Raw genomic sequence first — 25,665 nt, 5'->3', positions numbered from 1 at the left:
TATTAATCAATTCTACCATGTTAGGCAGCGGCATCTGAAGAAAGCTTCGGGCTAAAATGTATCGTTCGAGTTTTTACAGCGGCTGAGCTTTCACGTTTTCCCGTTCATTTTGATGTTTGACGATTTTTACGTCCGACAGTGGAGCGGTAGAGAAATTTTCGCGTAACGGGAACCCGGTCTGCCCTCTCTCTATCGCGGCCTCGAGGCGCGCGACTTCCTATCCTACGCTACGCTTCGTATCGCTAGGAGCACGTTTTCGACAAAGTACGCTCACCTCGGCGAGGAAATTTACGTTTGTAAATTGGTGTGTTACGTGTTAGGCCTATAGTGTATTTTCGACTGCCGCCGTAACCTTGGGGATGACGAGTGATTCTTAATTGGGTAAGTAAGCCTTTTTTAATCGTCGCGAAAAGGGTAAATTTCTAAGCCTTATCGCCGACATTTCGTCTCGGAAACCGCCTTGATTTTTGAATAGGCAAAGGCTTAGTTTCGTTCTGAGTTAGGCTCGGGTGGCCGGCCCATTTTATTTATATCCAATCTCTCGGTCGGTCGCGCGCGCGCGGCTCTGGGCGCTGTTTTCTAAAGTCTGGCTGAGAAAATCAGTTTCAGAGTGTGTCGCTATCGTGCGCGGGCCAAACTACGAAATATTCGCCGACCAAGCCGATCAAAATTTAAATTTAAACGTTCCAAAAGCGACGAAATTCTAAGATAAGAGTACATTTCGCGTTGTTTTGATTTCGAATTCGGTTGAGGTCGTTAAAATACCCCGATAAAGCGATAAATTATTCTAAAGTCTAAAGATCCTAGTTATCCACTTTTTGACCGATATTTTATCGGGAATTTTTTCTTAAATAGGAAATTTATCCGTTCAACAACAAGTGCGAGTTCAGTGAACGAGTGATTTGATAACCGCTTAACTGTAAATACTTCCGCCAAAAATAGTCTGAATAAAATGATACCTTGGAGATATATATATATATATATATATATATATATATAATTACGCGGCTTTGGCGAACGGGAAATTAACAAAATATATTTCCATATAAGAATTTCAAAATAAATTTCATTGTTTAAACTAAGTTGACCCGATTTCGAAAAAACAAACTATTCTTTCTCGAATTAGAATCTATATAATTCAATTGTTTATAATAAACATTTTAATCTTTAATATTCTTAAAACGAATTCGCGAAATTCGCGAATTTTAACCATACGAAGCGGTATTAAAAATACCATAGTAGAGGTATTCTCGGAGGGAGGTAGTGGGGAGGCTACCGGATGCGGCAGTTTGCGAAATTTTAGCTCCAGAGCCCCAGGGTTCAATCGCTGTCCTATAAAAAATGTCTTTGAACTCGAGTCTGGTTTTTTTCCACGGTGTTGCTTGCCGCATCACAGACTGCGACTACGTCCTTGCTCTTGACTTTGCTGCGGGTTAAGTTTCGTTTTAGGTCAAGAATATTACCTACATCGTGTACTTTATCCGGATTTCTTTCAGATGTATTTAGGTTCCTTTTTATTTCGCGACGGAAACTAGTTCTTGGGAAGTTTTGATTTTTTGGCGTCTTTGAGTTCGTTGCTCGGAAAATGAACGTGTACGGCAAACGCGTAGAAGGGTAAAAAAGTCTTATCGCACTCGTTTTAAACGCTTAATTTCATTTTATTTAACTCTTTGAGACCTAGTTACGCTTTTCTAACCAATGTTTCACGTGGGAGATCAAATTAAAGCGAGTCTTGGCTTTTTCAACAAAAAAAAACGCGTGAAAAAATACGCTTGTGCTTCCATCTATTGGTATATATATATAAACTAATTAAAATCTTCTATAGCGAAATACTAAATGAGGGTCCCGATTTCATGACTCATTGTGGCTTGACTAACTTGTTTAGACTTCATTTTTAGCGACATTCGAAACGAGTCGGAGACTTGCCTTAACGCTCTTTCTAAGCGTATTTTTGTTCGCGCTTAAACTCAACATTAGCGTTATCTTCTCGTACGTTGTAACCAATGATGGTGCGAGCTTCTATTTCGAATATCTGAAGCTCTACCTTTCATTATCTCCATTTTGACTACGGAGAGATTCCGTGGGAAATGCTCTCTGATAATTTCAATACAGTTTATATATTAAGGACAAATTTTATATTTTAAAGAATTGTCCAGCAAATTTTTCCTCCTTGAAATGATACACTTAACGTTTAGTTTGTTATCCTGTCCATGCGGTTCACGCTCGAGCTTTGTTGCCTGTGGGGATGACAATAGCCTTCCATTGTAACGTCATCGTCATTTGTTTTTGCTATTTTGGAACCGCCATTTTTATTATATTATGGGGGGGGGGGGGGGGTAACTATTTTGTGAAACACGAATAGCTAGCCTAAAGTTTGTAATATTACGAAAGATATGCCACGAATGATTCATACATGTACGCGTGAAATTGCTCGCTGCACTTCCAATCAATATTATAAGGCCAAAGTACGGGCAAGACGTTTGCGTCTATTAAATGTATTTTATAAATTCACAAACTTACGCTAGACTTCTTCGCGATTATTTGATATTTTGACTGTCTACCTTTAGAGCTTTGGCGGTCGTTCGAATAGGAGCCGCCATCTTTGTTGCTGGTCGATTTCTTGTATATTGCTAAAGTAACCTTCACGAAGATTGTGCGTTTCAATAAATAGCAATATTTACACAATGAGATATCGTTATTCCATTGTATACAATGGTTTATTGAAATTTTCCTCAATATATTTCTTTGGAGGCGGAAACAATTACTTAAAGGGGTCAAATTTTTGAAATTGAAACCTTCTCGTGTTCTTGTTTTGAGTTCAAGCACACGAGAAAGGCTAACTTTCCAAGCGCCCCAAAATGTTTTTTTAAATAAACCAATGTATACAGTGGATTAACAATATCTTGTTTTAATATTGCTATAAATCTCGTAAAGGGCGCCTTAGGTATATACTAGAAACCGACCTATTCGGTAGCGTCCCTATAAGAGCAAACAAAATACGGAAATTTAAGAACAAATCAAAAATGGCGGCACGTTTCGTTGGGCTTAATCTCCGAAGTACGTAAGTAATTGATATTATAGCGAAATTAAAAGGTTTAGGGGGAACGTGACTGCAATTTCTCGAGGTCTCATTCTTTTACCGCGAAATTAAATTAGTTTGCCTTTTATTAGGTCATGATGAGCTTTAAATCAACGCCGATAGTCGCTATAAAAATCATTCCAGCGTATTTTCAGCCCCGCTCGATTCTTCCTTTCGTTCGACCTTAATCTCTCTCGGGTTTAAGAAGGTTAAGAAATGTTTCGTTCCTAAATAATGTTTCTTTAACGTTTGCCAGGGTTACTAGAGGATGATAACGTTGTTGACTCTGATAAGAGGAATTACAACGTAACCGGTGATTATATGATTACGCGTAGGACAAATGAGAGTGAAATAATTACAGCAGTCTAGTGTTATTTCAAAAGGAAACCGCGACGAAGGGTTAAAACTTGGCTGCTCTATTATTCGTATCGACTCGTCCGCGGTCTTAAAGGCCGTAGGCCACGCCCCGTCTCCCTCGTTACGTTTCAGTTAAAGGCTTTTAGATTTGAGCGTTTCATTTTTCGCACGTTCACCAGCGTTAAATGCGGTGCTTCCACATGTAGGGAATTAATCCCTTTTGTAGGGAATTTTCGTTTTCTAAAATTAATCAAATGAAATTGTTTTCGAAAAAGAGGGTATTGTCTATTTTAGAAACCACGTAAATTAGCTCTATTTTCGATCACAGACCAGTAGGAAGGTAGTGATCCGCGTTCCAATGAAATCGACATCTTTCATTGTTGTTCATTGATAAAATATTGTAGTTTTTTGGTACAGAGACGTATACAGGTGCGCTATAAGCGAAGTGGTAATTGCCCTATACCGGAATATAACATCCATCACGTTGAATTGTTATGTTAAGATTCAACGAGGGGAATTTTTTACATTTCAGTGGGAAATAAAGGGAATGTTTAGGCAACCAAGCACAGCGTTCCAGAGAACCCAAATTTTGGAATAAATTTCACGAAAGATAATGTGGAAATATTTTTACACCACAAATTTTAGTTAATTGAATTAAAATTAAGGGCAGTGTTCTTGAAATTTGATAAGATTTCCAGATGACACTTGCGCGCGTTTTTGAGAAATATCCTTCTGAACATTGCCGAAAATAAGTTTTTGCGCTATAGAGTAATGTTAGTGCTACATCACGCAACGTCACCCATGCTCTTTTTCCTATAGAGAAATAAACGTGCCTAAAATGGCGGCCATGGCCAAAGCTACCAGGTGATACTACTCTATTTTTGCGTCTGTTCAGAGGGTTCGAAATTGATTGATATTCCTTCACGGAAGCTAGTTCCGCCGCTAGGGGTCACGGTGCTTTCGTTCTTATATTACAGTAAGTTGTACAGTGTAATGAACCATAATATGTAAAAATATTTCCACATTATCTTCCGTGGAGTTCATTCCAAAATTTGGGGTCTCTGGAACACTGTGCCTATAGTACAGAAAAAAGGAATTTAGAAATTTCCGAAGTGGTAACGCTGAGTAAATGTGGTTCTTGACGCGCGATTTATTAAAAACGAAACTTAATTACTCTTAGCGACGATTTTCGCAGGTGCAAAAATGCCACGACTAAACATTTCGCTAAGCGCGGTGACGTTGCCATTCCCTGTCGAAACGTTTTTGCGTCAGAGAAAATCAACCTTTACTCAAATTGTTATTATACGAAATTCTAGTTTTACGAAACAACAATGCACGTTAAACTTCGAAAGTCTCGTAGAAGGCAATAGGTTAACTTAAGAATTCACGGAAGGGGAAATCTTATACAATACACACAAATTGCTTATAGGGAAACGAACATTTAGAGCGGAAGCCCTTAGAGCTTGAATTTTAATGCTTTTATATGTTCTAGATAGCGTCCATTTAAACATTTGGTTGGAATTGGACTTCTATTATAATTTTAAGCGATGTTTTATTTAACAACTATAAACAAGTTCAAGTAGGGAAGAATCGGCGTAAAAAGAAACGCGAAATTATTAAGTTTTTCAAGGATTTTCGATAATTTAAACACTCGCCTCCCGCGACAAAAGCGTATCGGTGAATCTTCTTTTGGTTTGGGTGGCTAAAAGTGGAAATGCGTGTGTAAATCTGGGAAAATATGACTTGGAAGACTGATATTTAGCATTTTGTCAAATGGTTTTCCTCTTCAATAGTCTATACTTAACCTTTAGTTATTACGTGTCCAAGATGGAGATTACGGCTATTGAATTGTTTGTTGTAAAATGTACTCCGTAATAATAATGAATTGGCCAATTTCTCGTCTTGTTTTTCCAATGCTAGGAAAAAGGAATGTTCTTGGTTCTGTTGGTGACAAATAGACCCGTAACAAAAGAGGGGCCGCAGACGAGGCTTAAGTGAGACCTCTGGACGGAACATCCTGTTTGTGACGTTTTAACCACGTGACAGGCGGAAGTAAGGAAACGGATGTTCCGTCCAAATGCTGAGTTGCCAGGTAAAAATGTTAATTTTCGGCCCCCCAATTTTCATCATGGGTCTATAGTTAAGGCAGAGAGGGACAAGCGAAAGAGGCTCATTTTTTCAGCTTGTTTTCAAACGGCGAATGAAATTTCCTTAATAGTAGCCCGATAGAGGTTTAGTTCTTGAGCAATAATATTTCGTCATTTTTATTTCGTCTCGTAATTATTCCATTTTTTGAGTAACAATTACTGTCCTCGGCGCGAACTCTCGAAAGGCGTGTAACATCATCATCTATCGTAGAAGGCGAGTGACAACGAAGCAAACGTCGGCTCGTATAATAATAACCGTGTTTCCAAACATCTGTTCCGTTTACGCGATGCTCCGAATTAGTTAGCGACTCATTCGGTACCAGTCTTTCGCCTGGTGTCTTAATACGGAGCCTAATTTGAGCTTTTCCACAGTGTTTGGTAAAATACTTGCTTTTCGCTATTTAAAATATTTAACTTTTTTTTTAAATCAAAGCCAATACGAAACAATTTATTTCGAGTTATATTTTATTATAATAAAGGTTAGCTGTCACGTTCCGAAACCTTACAAAAACCGCGTACTGGACCGCTGGTAGCCGATCATTTCGTAAGTAATAAGTATTAAAAACTTATTTTTATAACCAAAGCTTAAGATTTTATACCCATTTTAAATCGCGATTTAATCCTTTGTGGGTGTCCTAATAACCAGGGGACTCGTTATGACAGCGCGAACTAATTGATATCTTAAATTATCGATTATTCCTAGAAAAAACGTTTCTTTCGCCAGCTAGCGGGTAAAAAAGCCCTCACCGAAATAACTGACGTTTCTGTTTAATGAAACCAAAAAAGTGCAAGAAATACAATATTATTTAGCGTACGTATTTAAAATAATTATACAAAATTCCCTAAAAGTATTTACATTTTAAATACTATTCAGTACCTCTTTTAGAGGGATATTCCCCAAAACACATCAATTAATGATTTCGATATCCCATGACCCCCTGGGCCAATGGTTCTGCATCGCGGTAGTTAAACGCGCGATTAACTCTCCAGTCACTTCTATTATAAAAATTCTTTTGGAACTACGAAGTAGCGAATTAGAGAGACGACCTTGAAATTGCCCACTAACCCGCGCTTGGCGTCGAATTTTATCTTCGAAGTCGCTACCTGCCATTGCTGTTCGGCGTGTACCACCGTGGAAAATACTGACAAGCATTGCATTCCGTAGGGGCTTTTACCTGGGTTTTTACCAGAGTAAAATGATTAATTTTAGTCCCCGTAAACAGCGAAATTCAACCGAAAAGAGGCCCTTTTCTAAAAGGGCCCCACTGCCGAGGTACGCTCGTAAATTCTTTTGAGTATCAACATCGTGACATCTTCGACCCGTAATCTTGAGCTTTTAGAGACGTTTTTGAGAAAACACGGGGCGAGCGGAACCTCATCCCTTTCCCATAGTTGACCCCCCCCCTCGCGCGCGCTTTGCAGTTCGGAGTTAAAAATAAAAATCGTCAAGGTTGGAGGGATTTTAAATACCATCTTCGTGAGGTGAAAGCATCATTCTCTCGGCTGACCCCTGACCTTGTCCGTGGTCCCGCGGTCTCTTTCGGAGAATGTGGCCCGCTTTCGATCACGGCATGGGGTCAGTGAGGGCTGCTCGCCATTGTCTAGTGACAACCACTTGGACGAGTGGATTGTGGCCGAGGGGGACTTCGTGATTCTGGGAAATAGCTGGAACTGAGCTCTACCGTTTCTTACCATTTTGAAGAAATGGTATTTTCACCGGGCGAATACGAGGAACTGGCCAACTTGTTCACTCGTGAAAACGATACTACTATAGGAGCAAGCCGTTAGAAAATTTAGGGGTGTTTAGATGGCCCGACTTTTTGTGATGAATTTTTCTTAAAATAAATTTTAAATTATTTTTAATTAAATTACCAGTTTACTACTTGTAATTTAGTAATTGGGATGGCTACAAAAACCGCGTTTGTACATTTTCATAAAAACAGCAGTGTAATAGTCGATCGTAGTCTATTTAAATCTTCGATATTTTGAAAATCACTCGATTTAAATAGGACAATCCTTGCATTTGATAATCAGTTACACTACAGAAGCTAATTGTACAATTTAAATTTGGGTAGAAGTGTTTAACAAAGGTAATTAAGTCTTCTAAAATGCTTAGAAAATAGTTTTTCAGTATCTTTCGTGTCCAAGTTTGTTATTTTACACTTAGAACGCGAACGTTTAATTATGGAAAAAAAAAACTCGATTTTCAGGTTTCTGAGTTTAAATTATTGTACCTCTATAACTAATTTGTATTTGCTTCTTTTGATGGGAGATACAGTGGTGGCTCTTTGTAAGGTTAATACGCGGTTAATTTAAAAGTAACTAAACGAGGCAGCAACCCATGGTTAATAGCGTAATAATAAAAAATACATATAAAATGTATCTACATTTCAAAGTGGTACAGAGTAATATCCCTTCGTAGCTTTGGCCATGGCTGCCATTTTAGACGCGTTTCGTTCTCTATGGAAAAAACCCGGCCACCTGAATTAAGGCTTCAAAAGTCGCTTGATGACTTAGGCCTAAGGTGGTGCCTTGGGTATTAGCCTAGCTGATTATTATTATTATTATTATTATTATTGTTGATACTACTCTATTGGTTTCGGAAATGTCTTGCAAAGGAGTATCGATTTTTCTATCCCGACCACCACACCTCCTAAATTTTATAATTTTCCCTATATTTTCATGGTCATTCTATAATTACACTAATTCCCTATATTTCCCTCTTTTTGGGGAATTCTTTTGTACTGTAATTTTATGTACAGGCAATCAAAAATTGCAAAACTAGAAAACATTTCGAACCAAATAACGTCGCATCACACGAGTTCAAATCCAAATCTTTTCAAACCTATTAGAAATCGTCGCTTGCTTCTCTCTCTCAAAAGGGTATTATATCAAATTCCTTTTAGGTATTTGAAACTTATACTTAATTTTTGTTGAAATTAGAGAAAAATATATTTTCCGTTTTGAAGCACAATCCGTTGGGGATTTGTGGTTATTATTTTCACGTATGGTGTCCGCCGTCGCTGTTCGCACGATTTCTTGCGGTACGTTAGAGGTACAAAGACACATGATACGTCAATCGATTGAAAATATCATGCCCTCACCTTCATTGTTAAAGTTTGAGATCGGGCCCCGGAAGTGGGGCATTTGCCCATTTTAGTAATTGTTGGCTATTTAATTTCTAGCGATTTTAGACTTTTTTTAAATTAAGACTTTGTAAAATTTTTTTAGTTAGTATTGATTATTTGTGAACTATTTTTTCGGTTGCTTCAACCATGAAGGAATAGAGGGAGGGGAATTCCGAGGCGGCGTTAAATCCAACACCGTAGTGACAACTCGCCGCTGCCGGGAGGGGGGCCAACGAAGAAAAGGTGGATGGTCATGGTAGACTTTTTTACACTCGATCGGTAGATCGCGTCCTCTATTAATAAGAATATACATTTAAAACCGTTGGAAATCACGTGGTAAGTTTGAATCTTTCATGATAATGGATCACACTTATTGTAAAATAGAAGTTAAGAAAATAACTAAGACCCAACAGAAAAAGAGATAAAGGTACCTTCCCATTTCAGATTTTTTTTTATTAAAAAACCACTTGTTAAGGCGCTAAAACAATTTACATATTTCTAGAAATAAATTATTTATACTTTGTTAACTTTTCACTTTTTCTTTTATTTATTATTTATACATAAGTCTTGTCTTAATTATCTCGTGGCTCTCCCGCGTTTTTCTTGTTTTCAGAATCAGAATAAACACCGTCCGATAGATGGCTACACTGAATTCAGTTTTCCGTGTCACGTGTTAGTCTACCACGATATCCCCTTTTATTTTAACGGCCCCCACAGGGAAGAGGAATTACACTGCCTAGCCAGTTATGAACCAATAATTTCCCCTCCTTACTATTCCTTCATTCTTTAACCCAACCGGCCCGCGTACACGCTTTAAATTTCGTACCAATATAGGTGCCATCTAACTCCAAAAAATTAGTTCGCGTGTCGCTACCTCATTTTCAAAACTAGGTAACTCGAAAAATTCGGTCTGTTTGGAAATCAATTTAAAGTGTTCGCGTTTCGGAATTTTTTTTCAAAACCAGGTAACTCGAAAAATGATTTTTCGATAAAATTCCTCTTGGGGTTTATTAAGTGAACGTACAAGATGATTGGAAATTTGTTACAATTTAAATTTAATATTTAAAATATAGTTAATACATCGGGTGAATTCTGTGTACTTAAATGTCCGTGACATCTTGCTCTTTTTAAATTTGTGGTCGATTTATGGGTTTTTAGATTTTCCCTATAATATTTAAATTTTTCCGCGGTCACCAATCTAATATTAGTCACTTAGTTAATTTTCTATAATACGTTTGGAAGAGAAAAAGTGCTCGGGAATCAGTGGCGTAGCCAGAAATTTGTCAAGGGTTTTGACTATGTACAGATTCAGAGGGGTGAAAATTTGAGTACAATCAAGTTCCGCCCTAGGGAGGGGTTCGGAGACTGAAACCCTCCTTGTCGAGGTGACTGGAGATAATTCTTGATTACAGTGATTTTCGAATACTACTATTTCAGCTGGAAAATATTTTAAACATATATCCCTACGAAGTGTAAATGTTCAATATTTAACGTGAGGGGGGAGATGGGCGGTGTATGCTCCCTCGGTTTGCTGGCAAAATCACACTAATCAAAAAGCAACGAGTCTGTTGAAGGTACGAGTTTCATTGATGATGTAGAAACGGAAACACGTACCCTCGAGCCTGTTGAAGGTACGCGTTTCGTTTTCTAGATGCGTGTCTCGAAGTCATACATATACTTGGGGGATTATTCGTATACTACCAATAATTACTTATCTAATAATGCGATATTCTATAGTACTTAAATGATAATCAATAGTATTCGCTTGTTGAAGTTTTTTAGATAATTTTTCGAGAGAAAACAAAAGTTAAAATTTACTCAAAATAGAAATTTAGGTCACCCTTGTAATCGGTAAAAATTACGGGGAATTCGTACAAAATATTTGGTAATCAGAACGGTAAATGATCGTTTGATTTCTGGTTAAAATTGGGAATGATTTAGCTTTTGCGGTACGAAGTGACGAAGGTTCGCTGGCTGATCAACGTGGTGTTTTTACGGTTTGGCGGCTTAATCCTTGAAATCGCGATGAAGCCTGGGCTCCGGAGGAACGGCGCGGGTCACAATGGAGGCTCCTCGTCACCTGGCCAAGTCGGGTCCTCGGCTTTTGTGACTTTCTCCAGCGGAAGCTTAAACAACCCAGATCGAGAATGTCCTCGCCAGATATCTCGTAATAGTTGGCTCGCGTATTGAAAAGCGCTAATGAAGCGCGTCCCGATTGATTCGTCACGTTGACTAATATTTTTCATCGTCATTTTCAGGCAAATGCTGATTCGTGAAGTTGGTCGGTGATGTCGCTTATTGTTTTTCGCGAGGCGCTGTTGACGCGCAACCCTCTCGATAAGTCCCGGAACTTCCTAACGCCCAAATCGGGACACTGTCAGTGCGACGGCACACACCGCCACCCATGTAGGAAAAAAATGCGCCTAAAATCACGGCCATGGCCAAAGCTACGGAGTTGATAGCCAAAAATTAGAGTGGGCTAACGCGGTAACTTAATAATATAAACAAAACCTGGAAAATATCTCGTTTTGATTAAATGCACCTCGAATTTTCCACCCGATTTAATTTCGTTAAAAGTCGCTAGATGACTTGGGCCTAAGGTGGCTCGAGTGTTAGCCTAGCTGATTAGACTATAGCCTAGTTTCGAAGCTATATGGAAAATCTGGAATTAGAGACGAATTTATAAAACCCCTTTTTTTAAAGGACGTAAGTAAACGTGGAAACTAAAATCAAATTATAATTGTAATTTGAAGATATTATAATTAATGACAATCCGAATATTTCATAAAAACCCAATTTACTACATTCTTACGTTGTAATCGCCCAAGCTATGGCGTCAAATAGCGTAAAAATGTTCAAAACCGATTTAATAAAATTTCGTATATCTTATAAATTAAGATAAATATTTAGTTATAGTCGGAAAATACAATTATTTTTGTTCACAACTACAAATAGAAATAGATCTTTCTAGAATGCGGCGGAAATTCCACAAAGACGTCGTAAAATAACTAGTTACTTATTAAATTGAAACAGTGTTTTATAATTTCGAACTTTTTTTAAGCGTCAGCGCCTGTCTGAAAGAAAAATAAATTCTAAACATTATTCCTCTTTTTTTTTTACAAAGCTTTACAATTCGAATAAACTCTGGTGTATTTTCAATAGCCACGTTGCGGTGTTGATTTAATAGAATTTATTTTCAATAAAAAGTATCGTTTAAAGAGGGTCGATAACGATAGGGCAACATCCTAGTGAGAGTTATTGCGACACGTGAAAACCCCCCCCGAATACGGACGATGTTTCTGATATTTTATGGGAAATTTCGCTTTACAATATAAAGTTCGCCTTTTAAAATTTCGTGTTGTCGCGTTTATATCGAGTGGGGATGGTTTTCCAAATATTCAAATTCGGACGAAACGGATTTTGCAAAGCCCCTTTTTCGTCGCTTTCCCAATGCCTTCCCTCGATATCTACGGAAAAGTTTAGCTTGTCGAGGAGAAACAACCCTCTGACCTTGGGGAAATTTGTTCGGGGGAGGCATATCGAAGGTGCTGGGGGGCGGCCGGAATTTAAAGGTTTTTCCGCGGATATTTCTCTAAAGCTCGTTTCGCTTTCTCTCTGCCAGGTGACGCTCCCGCTGGATTCATAAAGCTAGTTTGAGAGGCCGATTTTGGTCCACTTAACGAGAATCGTTGGCGAAAGTGAGAAGACATTCTCAGTGTCAGGATAGCTCAGCGCCACTGTCGCTCGCTCTCAGCCACTCATCCGGAATCGGGACGTCGCGGTTTGCTAACGACGATTTTGACTCTCTCGACTTTGCGTAGTTCTCGGAGCCGCGATTTCATCCTCAACAGGTTGAAAGCTCATTAACAATGTCGTTTATCTGGGAAGAAGTGACCGATTTCTACAATCGGACGATGGAAAATGGAGGTACGTTGTCTTTTCGGATTTTTTTTATTTAATTTCTAGTAATGATTTAATTGGTACTGGTCACGCTTTTTTAACTTTTTTTTTCCAGGTCCTCATTTTTTTATCGCGTTACTGCAGTTTCTCAAACTATAGTAACGTATAATATTAGTATTAGTTTTAACGTAATAATTGATTGTAAAAAAACAGCCGCAAAGTTAAGTCTCTAAAAATCAAAATTGACCAATTGCTGTAAATTAATAATAAATTTCCTAACTTCTCAATAGTCGGAAACGTCGTCTGACTGGAGCGGTTTGCGAACTTTGCGCTTTCTCCATCGTGATTATACAAATTCCCGGGCTTTTATGACTTGATTTTTTGTTCGCGAAAACTATTCTCCATTGGGGGAAAAAACCCGAATGGCGAAAACCAGCTCAAGAAACGGTAATTCGTATTTGATCCATATAGCAAATTTGTTATTGGGTTAGCAGCGCGTAGAATTAATTTTCTCGCACCAGATGAGCCTGGAATAGTCACCGTTATTGGGTCATTACACGCGAATGCGATTTAAAATGTCTAATTAAATAATTCGCAAAGTGATCATATAATTATGTTTTTGGGTTATTTTATATTCTTAAGGGGAGCTTTCATTTTGACGCTATTTCGACAACCTTTTATTTAAATATCTTTTTAAAAAAATAGAAGCTGAACTTATCTGGGTTCCTTACTTACAAGGAGACATCCCGAAGTGTAACCCACCGATTTTGTTCAAACTCGGGGGATTGGTAGACCTTCGTGTAACTTGAAAAATCCTAAAGGGAATTTATTCAATGGGAAACCGTTTTGCCATGAAAACGAAAAATGTTTTTGACAACAACAAATGGAAATTTTCCCATTGAAAATAACATGGGAGTCTGACCAATTCCTAGGAACAAATTTCAAAATTTCGAAAATGCCAAAAATAGATAAAAATTGACAAAAAACATCGAAATTGATCAACTGTTGATCAATTTGAGGTCAAAATCCCATGTTATTTTCAATATGAAAATTTAATATTTTGTGTTGCCATGGCAAAACGGTTGCCCATTGAATAAATTCCCTTTAGGATTTTTCATGATACATGAAGGTATACCAATCCCCCGAGTTTGAACAAAATCGGTGGGTTACACTTTGGGATGTCTCCTTGTTAGTTTTGTTATATAAAGCGTTTTCAGTAACAATCACCAAAACGTATTGCTAATATTTTACGAAATAGAGCCGTTCAAAGTGAAAGTTTGAGCGGGCTACCGAAAAGATTAACTTTGGCCATTTTGGAGCGGGATCGACTGCGCAAAACATCAGACGTATCATAAACGGGAAACTAAGATATTCGTTCAAGCTCGCGTAATGAATTTTGAATACTCATTAGAAAATTAATAGCTTCTGTAGCCTCTTTTTTTTAAATCAGAAGATTGAAGAAAATAAAACCTTAAGAAATTAAAATTTTATAAAACCTACTTATATTTAGTCCAATTCTAACTATTCGCCATGACAGAATTGGAGGAAAGTTTCTTCTTAAAGAGCTATCATTTTAATTAATTGAATCACGAATTATAGTTCAATCTATTTATGAAAATTTACAAAAGTAGGTTCTCGAGAATAAAAATTTACAAAAGTAGGTTCTCGAGAATAAAAATTTACAAAAGTAGGTTCTCGAGAATAAAAATTTACAAAAGTAGGTTCTCGAGAATAAAAATTTACAAAAGTAGGTTCTCGAGTAATTTCATTATTAATTAGTAATTGAATTTAATAAATATATTTAAACTAAAGTTTGCGATATCGTTGCAGTTAAATTATTTATCAATTTGTCAAGAAAAACAGGCATAACCTTAAAAAATCAATAAAATTCCATTTTAAATAAAATAAATCTTCTTGAATCAAAAAACTCACAAACCTTGAAATAATATTTTGTTAATCGTCATTAGAAAATATTTAAATTCCGATAACAATAATAAACAAACTACAATCACAGTCTTAACAAAAGACGACTGTTGGTACGTGTCTTGAGTTTTTTTTTAATGTTGTTGAAAAGTTTTCCTTCAGACTTATATCCAATATATATCGTGCTATCTTTTATTCTCGTCCTAGTTTAAATATCAAAAAAATTAACAACCTTGCTTGAAATAATATTTTCTTAATTGTCATTAGAACATTAGAAAACATTTAAATTCCAATAACAACAATGAAAAACAAACTACAACGCCAGTCTTAACCTAAGAAGACTGTTTGAATGTGGTTGAAAAGTAATTTTCCTTCAGACTTTCCTCTAATATATAGTGTCACATTTTATTTTCGTCCTTTTCTCGCTCTCGGAATCCGTTACCGAATTATACGAATGTCACACAAAACCCACCCCAAAAATACTTTCCTCGTTATCACTTATTATAGTATGCGGCAGGAATCCATATCTATACTTGGGATGCTCATCCTGCCGTATTGCGTATGGTAAGATCTCTCTGACGGCTTTGGCCCCGCCTACGAGATAAAAAAATTCACCTTTGCGCGCGCTACCCTCTCACGTAGTTGTTTGGTAAGTTAACATAGTGACGTCAAAAATAACCGTCACCCACATCGAAAATCTGCCGCGATAAGCATTCCAAATAGAGCTATGGAGTTCTGTATGCTGCTATTGGTTCTATTGGTATCCTTATTTTAGTTTCGGGTTAAGTCGTTATAATCAGTGCCGGATTAAGAATTGGACACACTAGGCACTTGCCTAGGGGCCCCCGAGGGTCAGGGGGCCCCGAAAGATCCCACGTCAATACGCTAGTTCAAAGAATAAATTATTTGAAAAAAAAACATTAATCTTATTTAAATTTAATAACAGTTTTACGGCATGTTTTTTCAAAATGAAAACAATCAATAACTTTGAAACTATATTGATTCTTTTTTTAATATTTATAATATAAATGAAATACGAAATACTCTTTCGAAAAACACTAAAAAACTAATTCGAGTAAGTCGAGATAAGGTACCGCGTAGCAGTGACGAACTGGCCACAGACTGGGCCTGCCCGATGGCAGGTGGGCCCCATGATAAATTTGGTCAGTGGGACACCTTAAACCTTCAACAATATGTCAACATTATAGTAGCTTCAAAGTATAATAGAAGTTCCAAAACTTTCAATATTAAATTTTATTTAAAAAAAAAGTTCCAATGACATCGTCGGGGTGCCGAGGCGCTGGCGGTTCAGCGTGGATTCAGTTTCAAAACAATTTTAACCATTTTTAACACATTTTTAAAAGTTTGGCTAAGCCCGAGTATTTGTAATTGTTAGATGAATTGGATGTAAAAGCAATTATGGACAGATTCGCACAGTCATCTAGTGTATTCCAACGATTACTCAAAATATAGTGGAACATGAAACATGCTTTTAAACAACCGGTTAATAAGTAAAATTTCGGCACCGTATACCTATTTACCAAGCTAGCATTTGTATAAAATATAAACTAATAATAACAATCTGTATAATTATGTTTACATTTAGTATCGACTGTATATTGCCTTTAATATGTTATCTGTAATTATTAAAAACATTATATCGCTATAAATGGCGACGAACCAGCGACCTATGAGTTGCCGTTTCAAAGAGTATTCCAATTGAAAGGAACTGTTACTACTAGGTGATTTATAAAATGCTATGGCTTAATAAAAAATCGGGATATATTTTACGCGAAACAAGGGAACACCTTTATTGTGGGCTTAGGTAGTCCAAATGGAAGAAGCGTTGGGACCGCAACCCACAGGTCGCTGGTTTGATTCCAGCCCAGTGGTATTCCTTGATTTAATTTAAAATATTTCAGCATTTATCCTTCTAGTTTTCGGCAGTAGCGTAGTTCGCACACAATTGAGTAAAAATAATTAAAGCGAAAAAATTATTAACATAAAACAATATTTCAGGGGGGAATGTTCCTTTTTCGGAGGGTGTCTCCCCCCTGTCTACGCCTCTGGTTTTGGGTGGGCCCCCTTTGACCCCTGGCAGTCCACATTTTTAGACCCAGTCCGCTACTGCCGCGTAGCCTCTATTTCGTTTTACGGTGATCTATAGAGGTAGAACCGTACCAAAACGACTACCTTGTAACCTTGCATAACCAATCTCTTGTCCACTCTGTGACTCCGTGTCAGGCCGCCCAGCAGAGAGGGGGTTGCCCCACCCCTGTTCATTTTGTTTGGCCCCAACATAGTCTTTCATATAAACATCGTTAGTATTTGAATTGACAATATTTCCCCAGCATTAAACAAATTTGAATAGTCGAACTATAATTTGGATAATCATGGTCCAGTTATTACTTCCTTTAAGTGGGTGCTATGGCATTTTTATTTATTTTTTGGCTTAAGTTACGTTGTGAATTGTCACATATGGAATTCAGGAACGTATGTAATTAAGTGCTTGATCTTAGAGTGGTAGGGCGAAAAGTTAGGTTTTTGCCTAGTCAAATAGAAAAAGGTTGGTTTTTAGGTTCAAACAGAGTTCAAATAGAGAGGAGCATGCAGTGGCATATCCAGATGGGTGGACCAAGGGGCAAGTCCCCCTACGCTACTGAGAGCATGGACGCCGGCAGAAATAATTTCAAGTCATATAGCGAACTCGCCCGATGAAATATACAACATTTACACACACAACGATCCGATAAATGAACGAGCTATAGCTAAAGCTTAGTAGGAATAGGGATATAAGTTTCCCGAAATTGATGTAACACACATTTCGTCACTGCACTCCCCAAAAAGTTCAACAGAAAAAACAACAGGGCAAGGCTCAATTCGGGGGGGGGGTAAAGAGGTATGGCTAAAGAAAGGGGGGTGGAGCAATTTCCCCGTTTGCACTACTGCGGGCGCCCATGAAAAAAACCATTTCCCATTTTCAAAATGGTCATTGCGTCAACTCTAGAAAAAGTTGGTTTGCTTAGCTACCCTCTTACTCCATCCTTGAGTCCTCTACTTGTATTAAAGGGGCCCCCGATAGCCTAGTGCCTAGAGGCCCCCAATGGTCTTAATCCGGCACTGGTTATAATGGCCACGTATTGTTGAGGTTACTATTAATTACGTATCCATATAGCCTGCAATTAATCAGCTGAGGCCTAAAGGGTTTTTGGCTAAACTATCGAGGAAAAACCGTTTCGAATTAATCACTTTAAATTAATCACCTAAGGCAATAGCATTTTGTCAGGATTATCACTTTGACGTATTATTAGGAAGTGTTTTATTTAATCACAGCTACGAGCTCCTGTCGTCCTCAAGGGGGCAGGTGTAAATTTCCATTGCTAGGTAGGATTAAATCGGCTAATTTTAACTAAATTTGAACCACTTAATCTAGAAGAGCAAATATACAGAGTGGATTCCAAATTAGACCCATTTGAAGCCGAGCCACTTTCTCAAAGTGGGCTAAAGTAGTTGGTCGGACCGTCAAATAATGGTTTAAATTGATCTTTGTTTTATAACGATGTTTGTCAAACTTTCGGATGTAAAGTAAAACATATGGATTTAAATATTAAAACGAAATTTCCTCGTGTCACTGCTATTTCAGTAACAATTTTAATAGCCGCGACTAATTTGTCTCTCGCATATTAACTTTTACATTAACTGAAAACTTTAAAAATTAACTATTTTAAAATATTTCAAATTCTTTCAAAATAACCTTTAGTAACATCTTTAACACGATTAGAACCAATTAGGAAATTCCTACATATTATTTTGAAGTTTCGCCCAGAAAAATGATTTGGTATGAGAAATCGCTGTTTGAACTGTGTTATACGTCGTGGAAATTGTTCCACGTTATGTATAAAAACATATTTTTTTTAAAAAATCTGCGCAACGTTTTGCCCTATATCCGAACGTTTTGTGGTTCTCGTCTTAAATTTGTTTAAGGGATAATTAGTTCACTACAAAGTAGAAAGCTAGAAAAATGGGGTAACTGGATAAAAGTACGCAAACATTTCTTGATTTGAGGGAATGACTTTAAAATTTATCTACGCGGGGTAATATTTCGACTGAATTAGAACTATTTTTACCTCATATAAGAATTTGAAATAAAAATAAAATATTTCTTAGTTGTTTGGTATCGATCAGCTTGATGGTGTCTAGAAGAACAAAGCAAATTTTATGGTGAAAACAGCGTTGAACAAATTAAACTGTTGTTTTATAATTTTTACTTGAAACTTTGGCTTCTGAGCGACGACAGCGGTCCTTTCTGTCTGGAACCATGGAGACTCGCGCGCTGCCGTCACGAGCTACTTGACGCAGCCGTCGAGTTAGTACTAACCTAATTATATTTTTGCGTCTTCCACCGTGTGGCTCGGGGGGGTATAGGTGTTCAAAGTGTATTAAAATGAAATGGCGAAGATCTTCTAGTTGGTCAGATTGACGCCGCAATTGATAACTATCTTTGAGCTCTTAAACTTGTTTGATATTTCATGTATTTATTATTAATTAATCCCGTCTTGTTCACCTTTTAATAAGAAAAGCTTAGTGAAGTAGGATATCGTGCCCAAGCGATCGTGCCTAAACTCATTCCGCTAAATTAACGTTTCTGGTAATCTTTCTAGTGTTAATCTATAATTTGTTGCGAAAAAAAGTACAAAACATAAAAGCAGAAAATAAGTTTTTGAGTGTAACTGGAATGGGGTTTCTTTTACTACACTCCAAATTGTAACTACCAACATAACCTAATTTAAAATACGTGAAAAAGTAGATAAGTCCATAATTAAAAGGGATAATATAGCTAAATCCTAAACAAATTTGAAGAAATTAAAAAACTTACTAATAACTCGTATTATTAGTAAGTTTTTTAATTTCTTCAAATTTGTTTAGGATTTAGCTATATTATCCTTTTTAATTATGGACTTATCTACTTTTTCGCGTATTTTATCATCCTTCTCACAGTCCATAGGTGGTTTCTCCTAACTTAACATAACCTAATTTAACCGAATTAAATCTCGATGAAATCTATCAACTTAAACAACCCCACCATTGGTAGTTTATTCCAATTAGGTAAGAGTCCCAATGTAGATGCACACTCCATCAAAAGCTTATCCGATGGCGTTCAATTTTCCAAATTTTTGTCACCCTCGTGGAATACGTGAGAAATTGTTCGCGTACTTGAATCCGGAGGATATGGAGTCCAAGGAATAGAAAAATAGGTTCCTTTCGCGAACGGGATTAAAGATCAACATGTAAAGATAAAGCGTCCTTTTGATTCATCCGGATTTTGCGAAACTTTACCACACAAAAAAATTGCACCCAGAAAAAGTGGGTCTGGGTTAGATAGATTACCCATTAGATAGTCTTATTTTGTTTCTACTAGAGCGAGAGAGGTTTTGACAAAATTAACCGCATATTTTTTGCATCCTTACACATACATTTTTTCGACCCCACCCGTATGAAATAGTGGCTAGTAAATAGGTCAAGCCTTTAAACTTATTATCGGGTTCTTTAACGTTGGAGATCTTGGAAGGTCTCTTCAAAGGTAGTTTTTGACCTCCAAATTAGAAGCGTATACTTATTGATATTAAGAGAAAATAGCGCGTTGTGAAATAAATTAATGTGACGTAAAAACGGGTTAAAGATATAAGAAGGATCTTCATTTTTAAAACTCATACTATCGCGCGAAGCAAACAACATTTTGGGCCGTTAAGGCCCAGTGAAAACTAACCTTAACTGTACCATCGGCTTAAATTTCTGGTGCCAGAGCTTTCGAGAGTAAATGCGGAATTTTAGAGTTGCGAAGTAACGAGGGGTAACTTACTATAGACACCTTTGTATAATTGATTACTAAATCTAGGTTGATTACAGTTGATTACGATGACTACAGTTTGTAAATGATTTTCTGATTTATCTCGAATACTAGAGAAGGGCTTCCGCTTATAAACTGATTGATTACTGTTGATTTCCAATTTTAACAAGCGAATGCCATTGATTATTATTTGATTACTTTTGAATTATCAGTGATTACTGCCAGTATCGTCACTAGGTGGTGACACTCGTCGTCATAAGTTATTTTTTCTCTTAAATCTTCTTTTTCTTTTATGGTCTGTTAAGTATGCTTCCTTAACAGGTTTCACCGCCGTTAGTGACACCACTGATTTCTGGTGAATTCTAATTCTTATTTCGCGCAACAAAGCAAATGATTCTGGAATTTGAATAATCAATAATTCTTTCGTTTGTACAGCGATTACTCGAGTTCGTAACAGTAACCCCGGTGATAAAATCGGTAATTTTTACGTTATTCGGGTCGTTTGGCGGCAGGCGGAAAGTAATCGATACTCGCGGCTTGTTACAAATCGCGAATTAAGGAAAAATGGATGCAACGACAAACTGTTGGTGTTCGTTCTGTACCGCAGAAATGGTAATTCGTAGTTTCGGAGCATCGCGTTTGAAGGTGGAACGCGCAAAGGTCGAACGCATTCTCCCCCGCTTTCGTCTAAGTGTAGCATTCTTGTCATTTCATTAGCGCTTCCTCACCCTCACTCGTACACGTTCATGGACGTAGACTCCAATTGCCTCTCTTGGAACATAACGCGTCGAAGTTGTACGAGCAATGGTCCTCGTAATAATAACCTTGCCGGAGTCGTTCGGGGGAGGACAGGGGCTTCTCGGGCGGCGTTGCTGAAATTAGAAAGCGGAAGATAGCTCGCTCGCGTTAATTTTATTCCGTGACCAAGCGTTAAATTATTAATATCCTGTAATTAGTTCATTAGGTTTTGCCTAATTAACCCCCTATTTAGGAGAAATTCTCCGATGGTCGGTCTCATTCTTAATCGTTGAAAACTCGTATCGGACTAAACCGCAATTATAGACGCTTTTTAAAAGAAACGAAGCCAGCTCGTCTGTCAAGGCCTTCCCTCGGATGATCTTCGGGACGCTCCCAAAAGCGAAGTTAATCTTTTGACCACGGGCAAGGCCTTGGCCCTGCTAATCGAAGGATACCGTTTCAGCGAAAGAGGGCGATTATTAACATAAGTACCGTAACAACCCTTGGTATGACGTAAAACGATATCCTTTAAGGACGGGAAAATTGTTCGTGAACAATTTGCGAGTAACGATATTTGGAATAATAGTCTCAGACATCATCACGAAATAAAATGGTTACTATTGCACGCGTGTTTGTCATAGCCGTGAGCTCGGGGGTTTTCGTAAACTTCGAATACAACGCGAAACTAGAGAAATCGCCCGTGATAGCACCGCATGGCCAGTGAGAGGTTTCGTTGCGTTGATAAATTAAAAATAATTTCGGGTATCTCCTCCCCGTTCGTGCCTCATTGTAGCAGATCCGACTAAGAAATTTGGCCATTTATGTAGCGCCTAGGAGTAACAAACACAAGGAGAACGCAGCTAGCCTTTAATCACGCTAACGCAGTGTTGCGTACAAATCTCATTGGACGAACCTTTACGCTGAACGTTCTACGGGCGAGAGGGAAGACAATTTCAGAATGAAGTAAAAATAAGAAAAACTGCAGTTTCACGACACATAGAAGCTATCTCGATTTTTCGAAAGCTTCTTTTTGGCGTTGGTGAATATCCAATTACCAAGGAGAGGCAAAGGAGAAAACATAACGCGCGAAAAAGACAGGCTGCGGCTAGCGTATTCTCTGGCAATCATAAATAAAGAAATGGAGGAGGCACAATTGTTTTGACTGTAATTAATTTATATTTATTTTTCCGCAGATTCACGTGTGGTGGATTGGCCGTTAATGTCCAGTCCATGGCCAACACTGTCCATCTGCCTTTCCTACGTATACTTCGTCAAAGTTCTGGGACCAGCTTTCATGAAAAACCGAGAACCGTTAAAAATTAGGGGCCTAATGATTTTTTACAATTTTGCTATGGTGGTTGTCAGTTTCCTATTATTTTTCTGGGTATGTTATTTTCTGTACTAGCGTCGTGTTACTCGGCTGCCTACTAAGGTTAAAAAGATAAATATTTACTTACGAACGTTCTTATTGCAGTTAGGGCTATACGGCTGGTTTGGAAAATATAGCTTCAAATGTCAACCAATTGACTACAGCGATTCGGACGATGCCTTAAATGTAAGTTTTTTTACAACGTTTTCATTTACATAATAAATAAAATTAATCAATTCATGCCCTTCTCATTTTCTTAAAGATGGCTCACTCTGCGTATTTATACTACTTATCAAAATTCATCGAATTCTGCGACACGGTAAATATTTCTGCGGTATGCCAGAGGTATAATACAGTTCCATAAAGTATGTCACACTTTACGACGATTTTCGTCACTTAAATATTTGCTACAATTCTTGTGGAACAATATTATAACCTTACGGTATTTTTCTCGCAACGAGACTAAATAGTTAATTTAACAGATATTTTTTGTACTACGGAAAAAATACACCCACGTTTCGACTCTACACGTTATACACCACGGTGTTATGCCAATGAGCGTTTGGTTCGGCGTCAAGTTTACTCCTGGTCAGATAACATCTAAAATTATTTAGTTATATAGTGTTGAAATACAAATCATGACATACCACCTCTCTATGCGCGTGCAGGTGGCCACAGCACCTTCTTCGCCTTCCTCAACAGCTTCGTTCACATTTTGATGTACTTCTACTACGGTGTCGCCGCTATCGGACCTCATATGTACAAGTACCTGTGGTGGAAGAAGTACATGACAGGAATTCAAATGGTCTCTTTATTATTTAAAATTTTTCCATTTTTATTGCTAGTTCCGTGAGAAATGGCGTGCAATACTAATTGGGTAAAGTAGTTTAGATAACCGTGAATTTCTGGCGACGCCACTGCTGAGGGAGATAGTCTATTATAAGGTCCCCCCCAAAGCAATTGGATGACAAACGCCAGTATAAGAAGAACTCGCGTATAGGTTCTTAACAGATGCTGTCGTACAAGCGCAGTGTCCCCGCATTAAAAACTCGCATTAGCGTAAAAGCTCAAGAAATGTTGGTAAAATCTGTTAAATGCCAAGAATAGTCATTTGAAATTTCATAGATATTTCTTGAAAAGAATGAGGAAGATTTTTATTCCAACAATGACGAAGTCAGCGCTACACAACATTAGCGGGCTTTTCCGGTTTTATTTTATAACCGCGCGCGACGCACGCTTGTTGGAACGTTCTAATTAACACGTGACATCGAGCGGGAGTCACGCGCCGTTGTTAAATAGAAGTGAGCGAGCCCCCTAATGCTATGTAGCGCCATTTTCAGCGTAGTCGCAGTATAAACCTTCCTCCTGGCTCCTAAATTACAGCAAAGTTTAGTCATCCCCAAAAGGCCGAAAATGCCTTCTAACGTCTTGCAAAACAAAGGCAGATGGGCGCCCAATCTTTAAAAATGAGGCCAATGCAGGCTACACGGTCGGCTGTTACGGAGCCTATCTTAGGAATACTCTCGATAGACTCATGAAAGCACGCGTATGCTCTAGTACTAATTTAGAATTTGCTCGCGGGCATTTTGCGTATTGCAGGTTCAGTTCATCATGATCTTTGTTCATTCGTTCCAACTGCTGTTCATCGACTGCCATTACCCTCGCGGCTTCATGTGGTGGATTGGATTTCACGCCGTCATGTTTTGGTTTCTCTTCTGGGATTTTTTCCGTGATTCCTACATTCGACCGCTGAGCAAAAGAATGAACGCAGCGGTGCTGAACAGTAGTAGTAAAATCGTGTCAAACGGCAAGTCATCCGTCAATGGTTATGCCCACAAAGAACAAAATGGCGTTGCCAAGTCGAAAGAGAACGGCTCTGCCATCAACGGCGTCTCCAAGTCGAAAGAAAACGGTTCGGCCACCAATGGCGTCCACACGAATGGTTTTAGTCAAGCGGCCAACGGAAAAGGCGTCACGCTACGATCAGCGCCGAAAATCAAAGATGGCGAATGAATCTTTTGGGGGTAAAGACGCGAAAGAATAAACTGTCAACGTTTAATTTTATAAATTTACCAGAGCAGTACTTAAATGACATTAATTTAGGCTCTTAGGAAGTGGTAGAACACACCGTGAGCCTGAAAGCTCCTTTTTTTTTCACCAGCCTTATATAAACTGTTCAACGGAGATTTTTGCAAAACGAAAAACATTTTGATGGTAATTTCAGTGCTCAACGTAGATTTTTACTGACAATGAAAAATACAGCATTTTTGTTTTTCCAATGATAAGCTTAGTAAAAATAACCAATAACTTCGTCGTTTCGAAAACGGGGCTCCAACAGAAGTATGATCAACTTATATGCTAAACTAACAAAAAAATATTTAGCAAGTTTTTGGGAAAATTAAATATTTTTTAACAGAACACTAATATTTTTAAGAAGCCAGTTTGTCCACAAACAAAACTTGTTGCGTGTTAGAAAATTTATCAACTTAAATGGTTAGTCAAAGCATTCGTCATCATTTTTCTTTTCAAAACACGTTGAAGTGTTATACTCTTTGTTTTTTGTTACGATACTTAAAAAAAAATTGGTTTTTAAATAGAAATCTTAAAAAATAAAATTTAATCTTTTATATAACGGAACTTCGAAGTAAAAGGAAAACGATGGTGACGTTCTAACACTACCAGCACATTAGAAAACAAAAGATCTGATTGTTATTTTTGGGCGATGGCAAGAAAAAATTTTATACGAATATATACCCGAGCCTGAATTTTTCTAATAACCCAAAACATTTAAAAAGGCTTTAATGTTTTAAAGCACAAATAAATCACGTGCCTTGTTTCTAGACCTCGCTGAGGTATGGAAAAAATAAGAAAAACTAATTTTATTTCAATAACATAATTTCTTGGGAATTTCCTTCACTTTTTTTGTAACTTACAAAAACTTACATAAGCCAAATTGATGGTACTGCCAACTTGTGTTTTTCGAGTTTTGTTTCTATGGAGAAAATAAAATTGTCTTAGTAGCAGAAAAGGGACCAAAATATATTCAAATGAAGCACTTAATTTGAATCTATTTTATATATAACGAACTTACGTTCACCATTTTTTCCAGACTTTGCCTAATTAATAGAGCACTGTGATCTAACTTGTCGAAACGCCTAATTGATTTAAATGTATAT

General features: G+C 37.6%; 1 protein-coding gene across 1 annotated transcript; it reads left to right on the top strand.

Moving 5' to 3' along the window:
* On the top strand, positions 1-25,362 carry LOC149947556 (very long chain fatty acid elongase AAEL008004). Its single transcript, XM_090171306.1, has 8 exons — positions 1-381; positions 12,334-12,638; positions 22,314-22,504; positions 22,595-22,675; positions 22,752-22,808; positions 22,972-23,077; positions 23,158-23,294; positions 24,089-25,362. Exons 2-8 carry the CDS (start codon positions 12,581-12,583, stop codon positions 24,500-24,502), a joined length of 1,044 nt encoding a protein of 347 aa, XP_090027432.1. The 5' UTR covers positions 1-381; positions 12,334-12,580; the 3' UTR covers positions 24,503-25,362.
* The last annotated feature ends 303 nt before the right edge of the window (positions 25,363-25,665 follow it).

The sequence above is a fragment of the Leiobunum rupestre genome, chromosome 4, assembly GCF_980474605.1.
Source record: "Leiobunum rupestre chromosome 4, qqLeiRupe1.1.hap1, whole genome shotgun sequence".
Classification (NCBI taxonomy): domain Eukaryota; kingdom Metazoa; phylum Arthropoda; class Arachnida; order Opiliones; family Sclerosomatidae; genus Leiobunum; species Leiobunum rupestre.
Note: the sequence above shows the minus strand (reverse complement) of the source record. Positions and strands in the feature narration are given on the sequence as shown.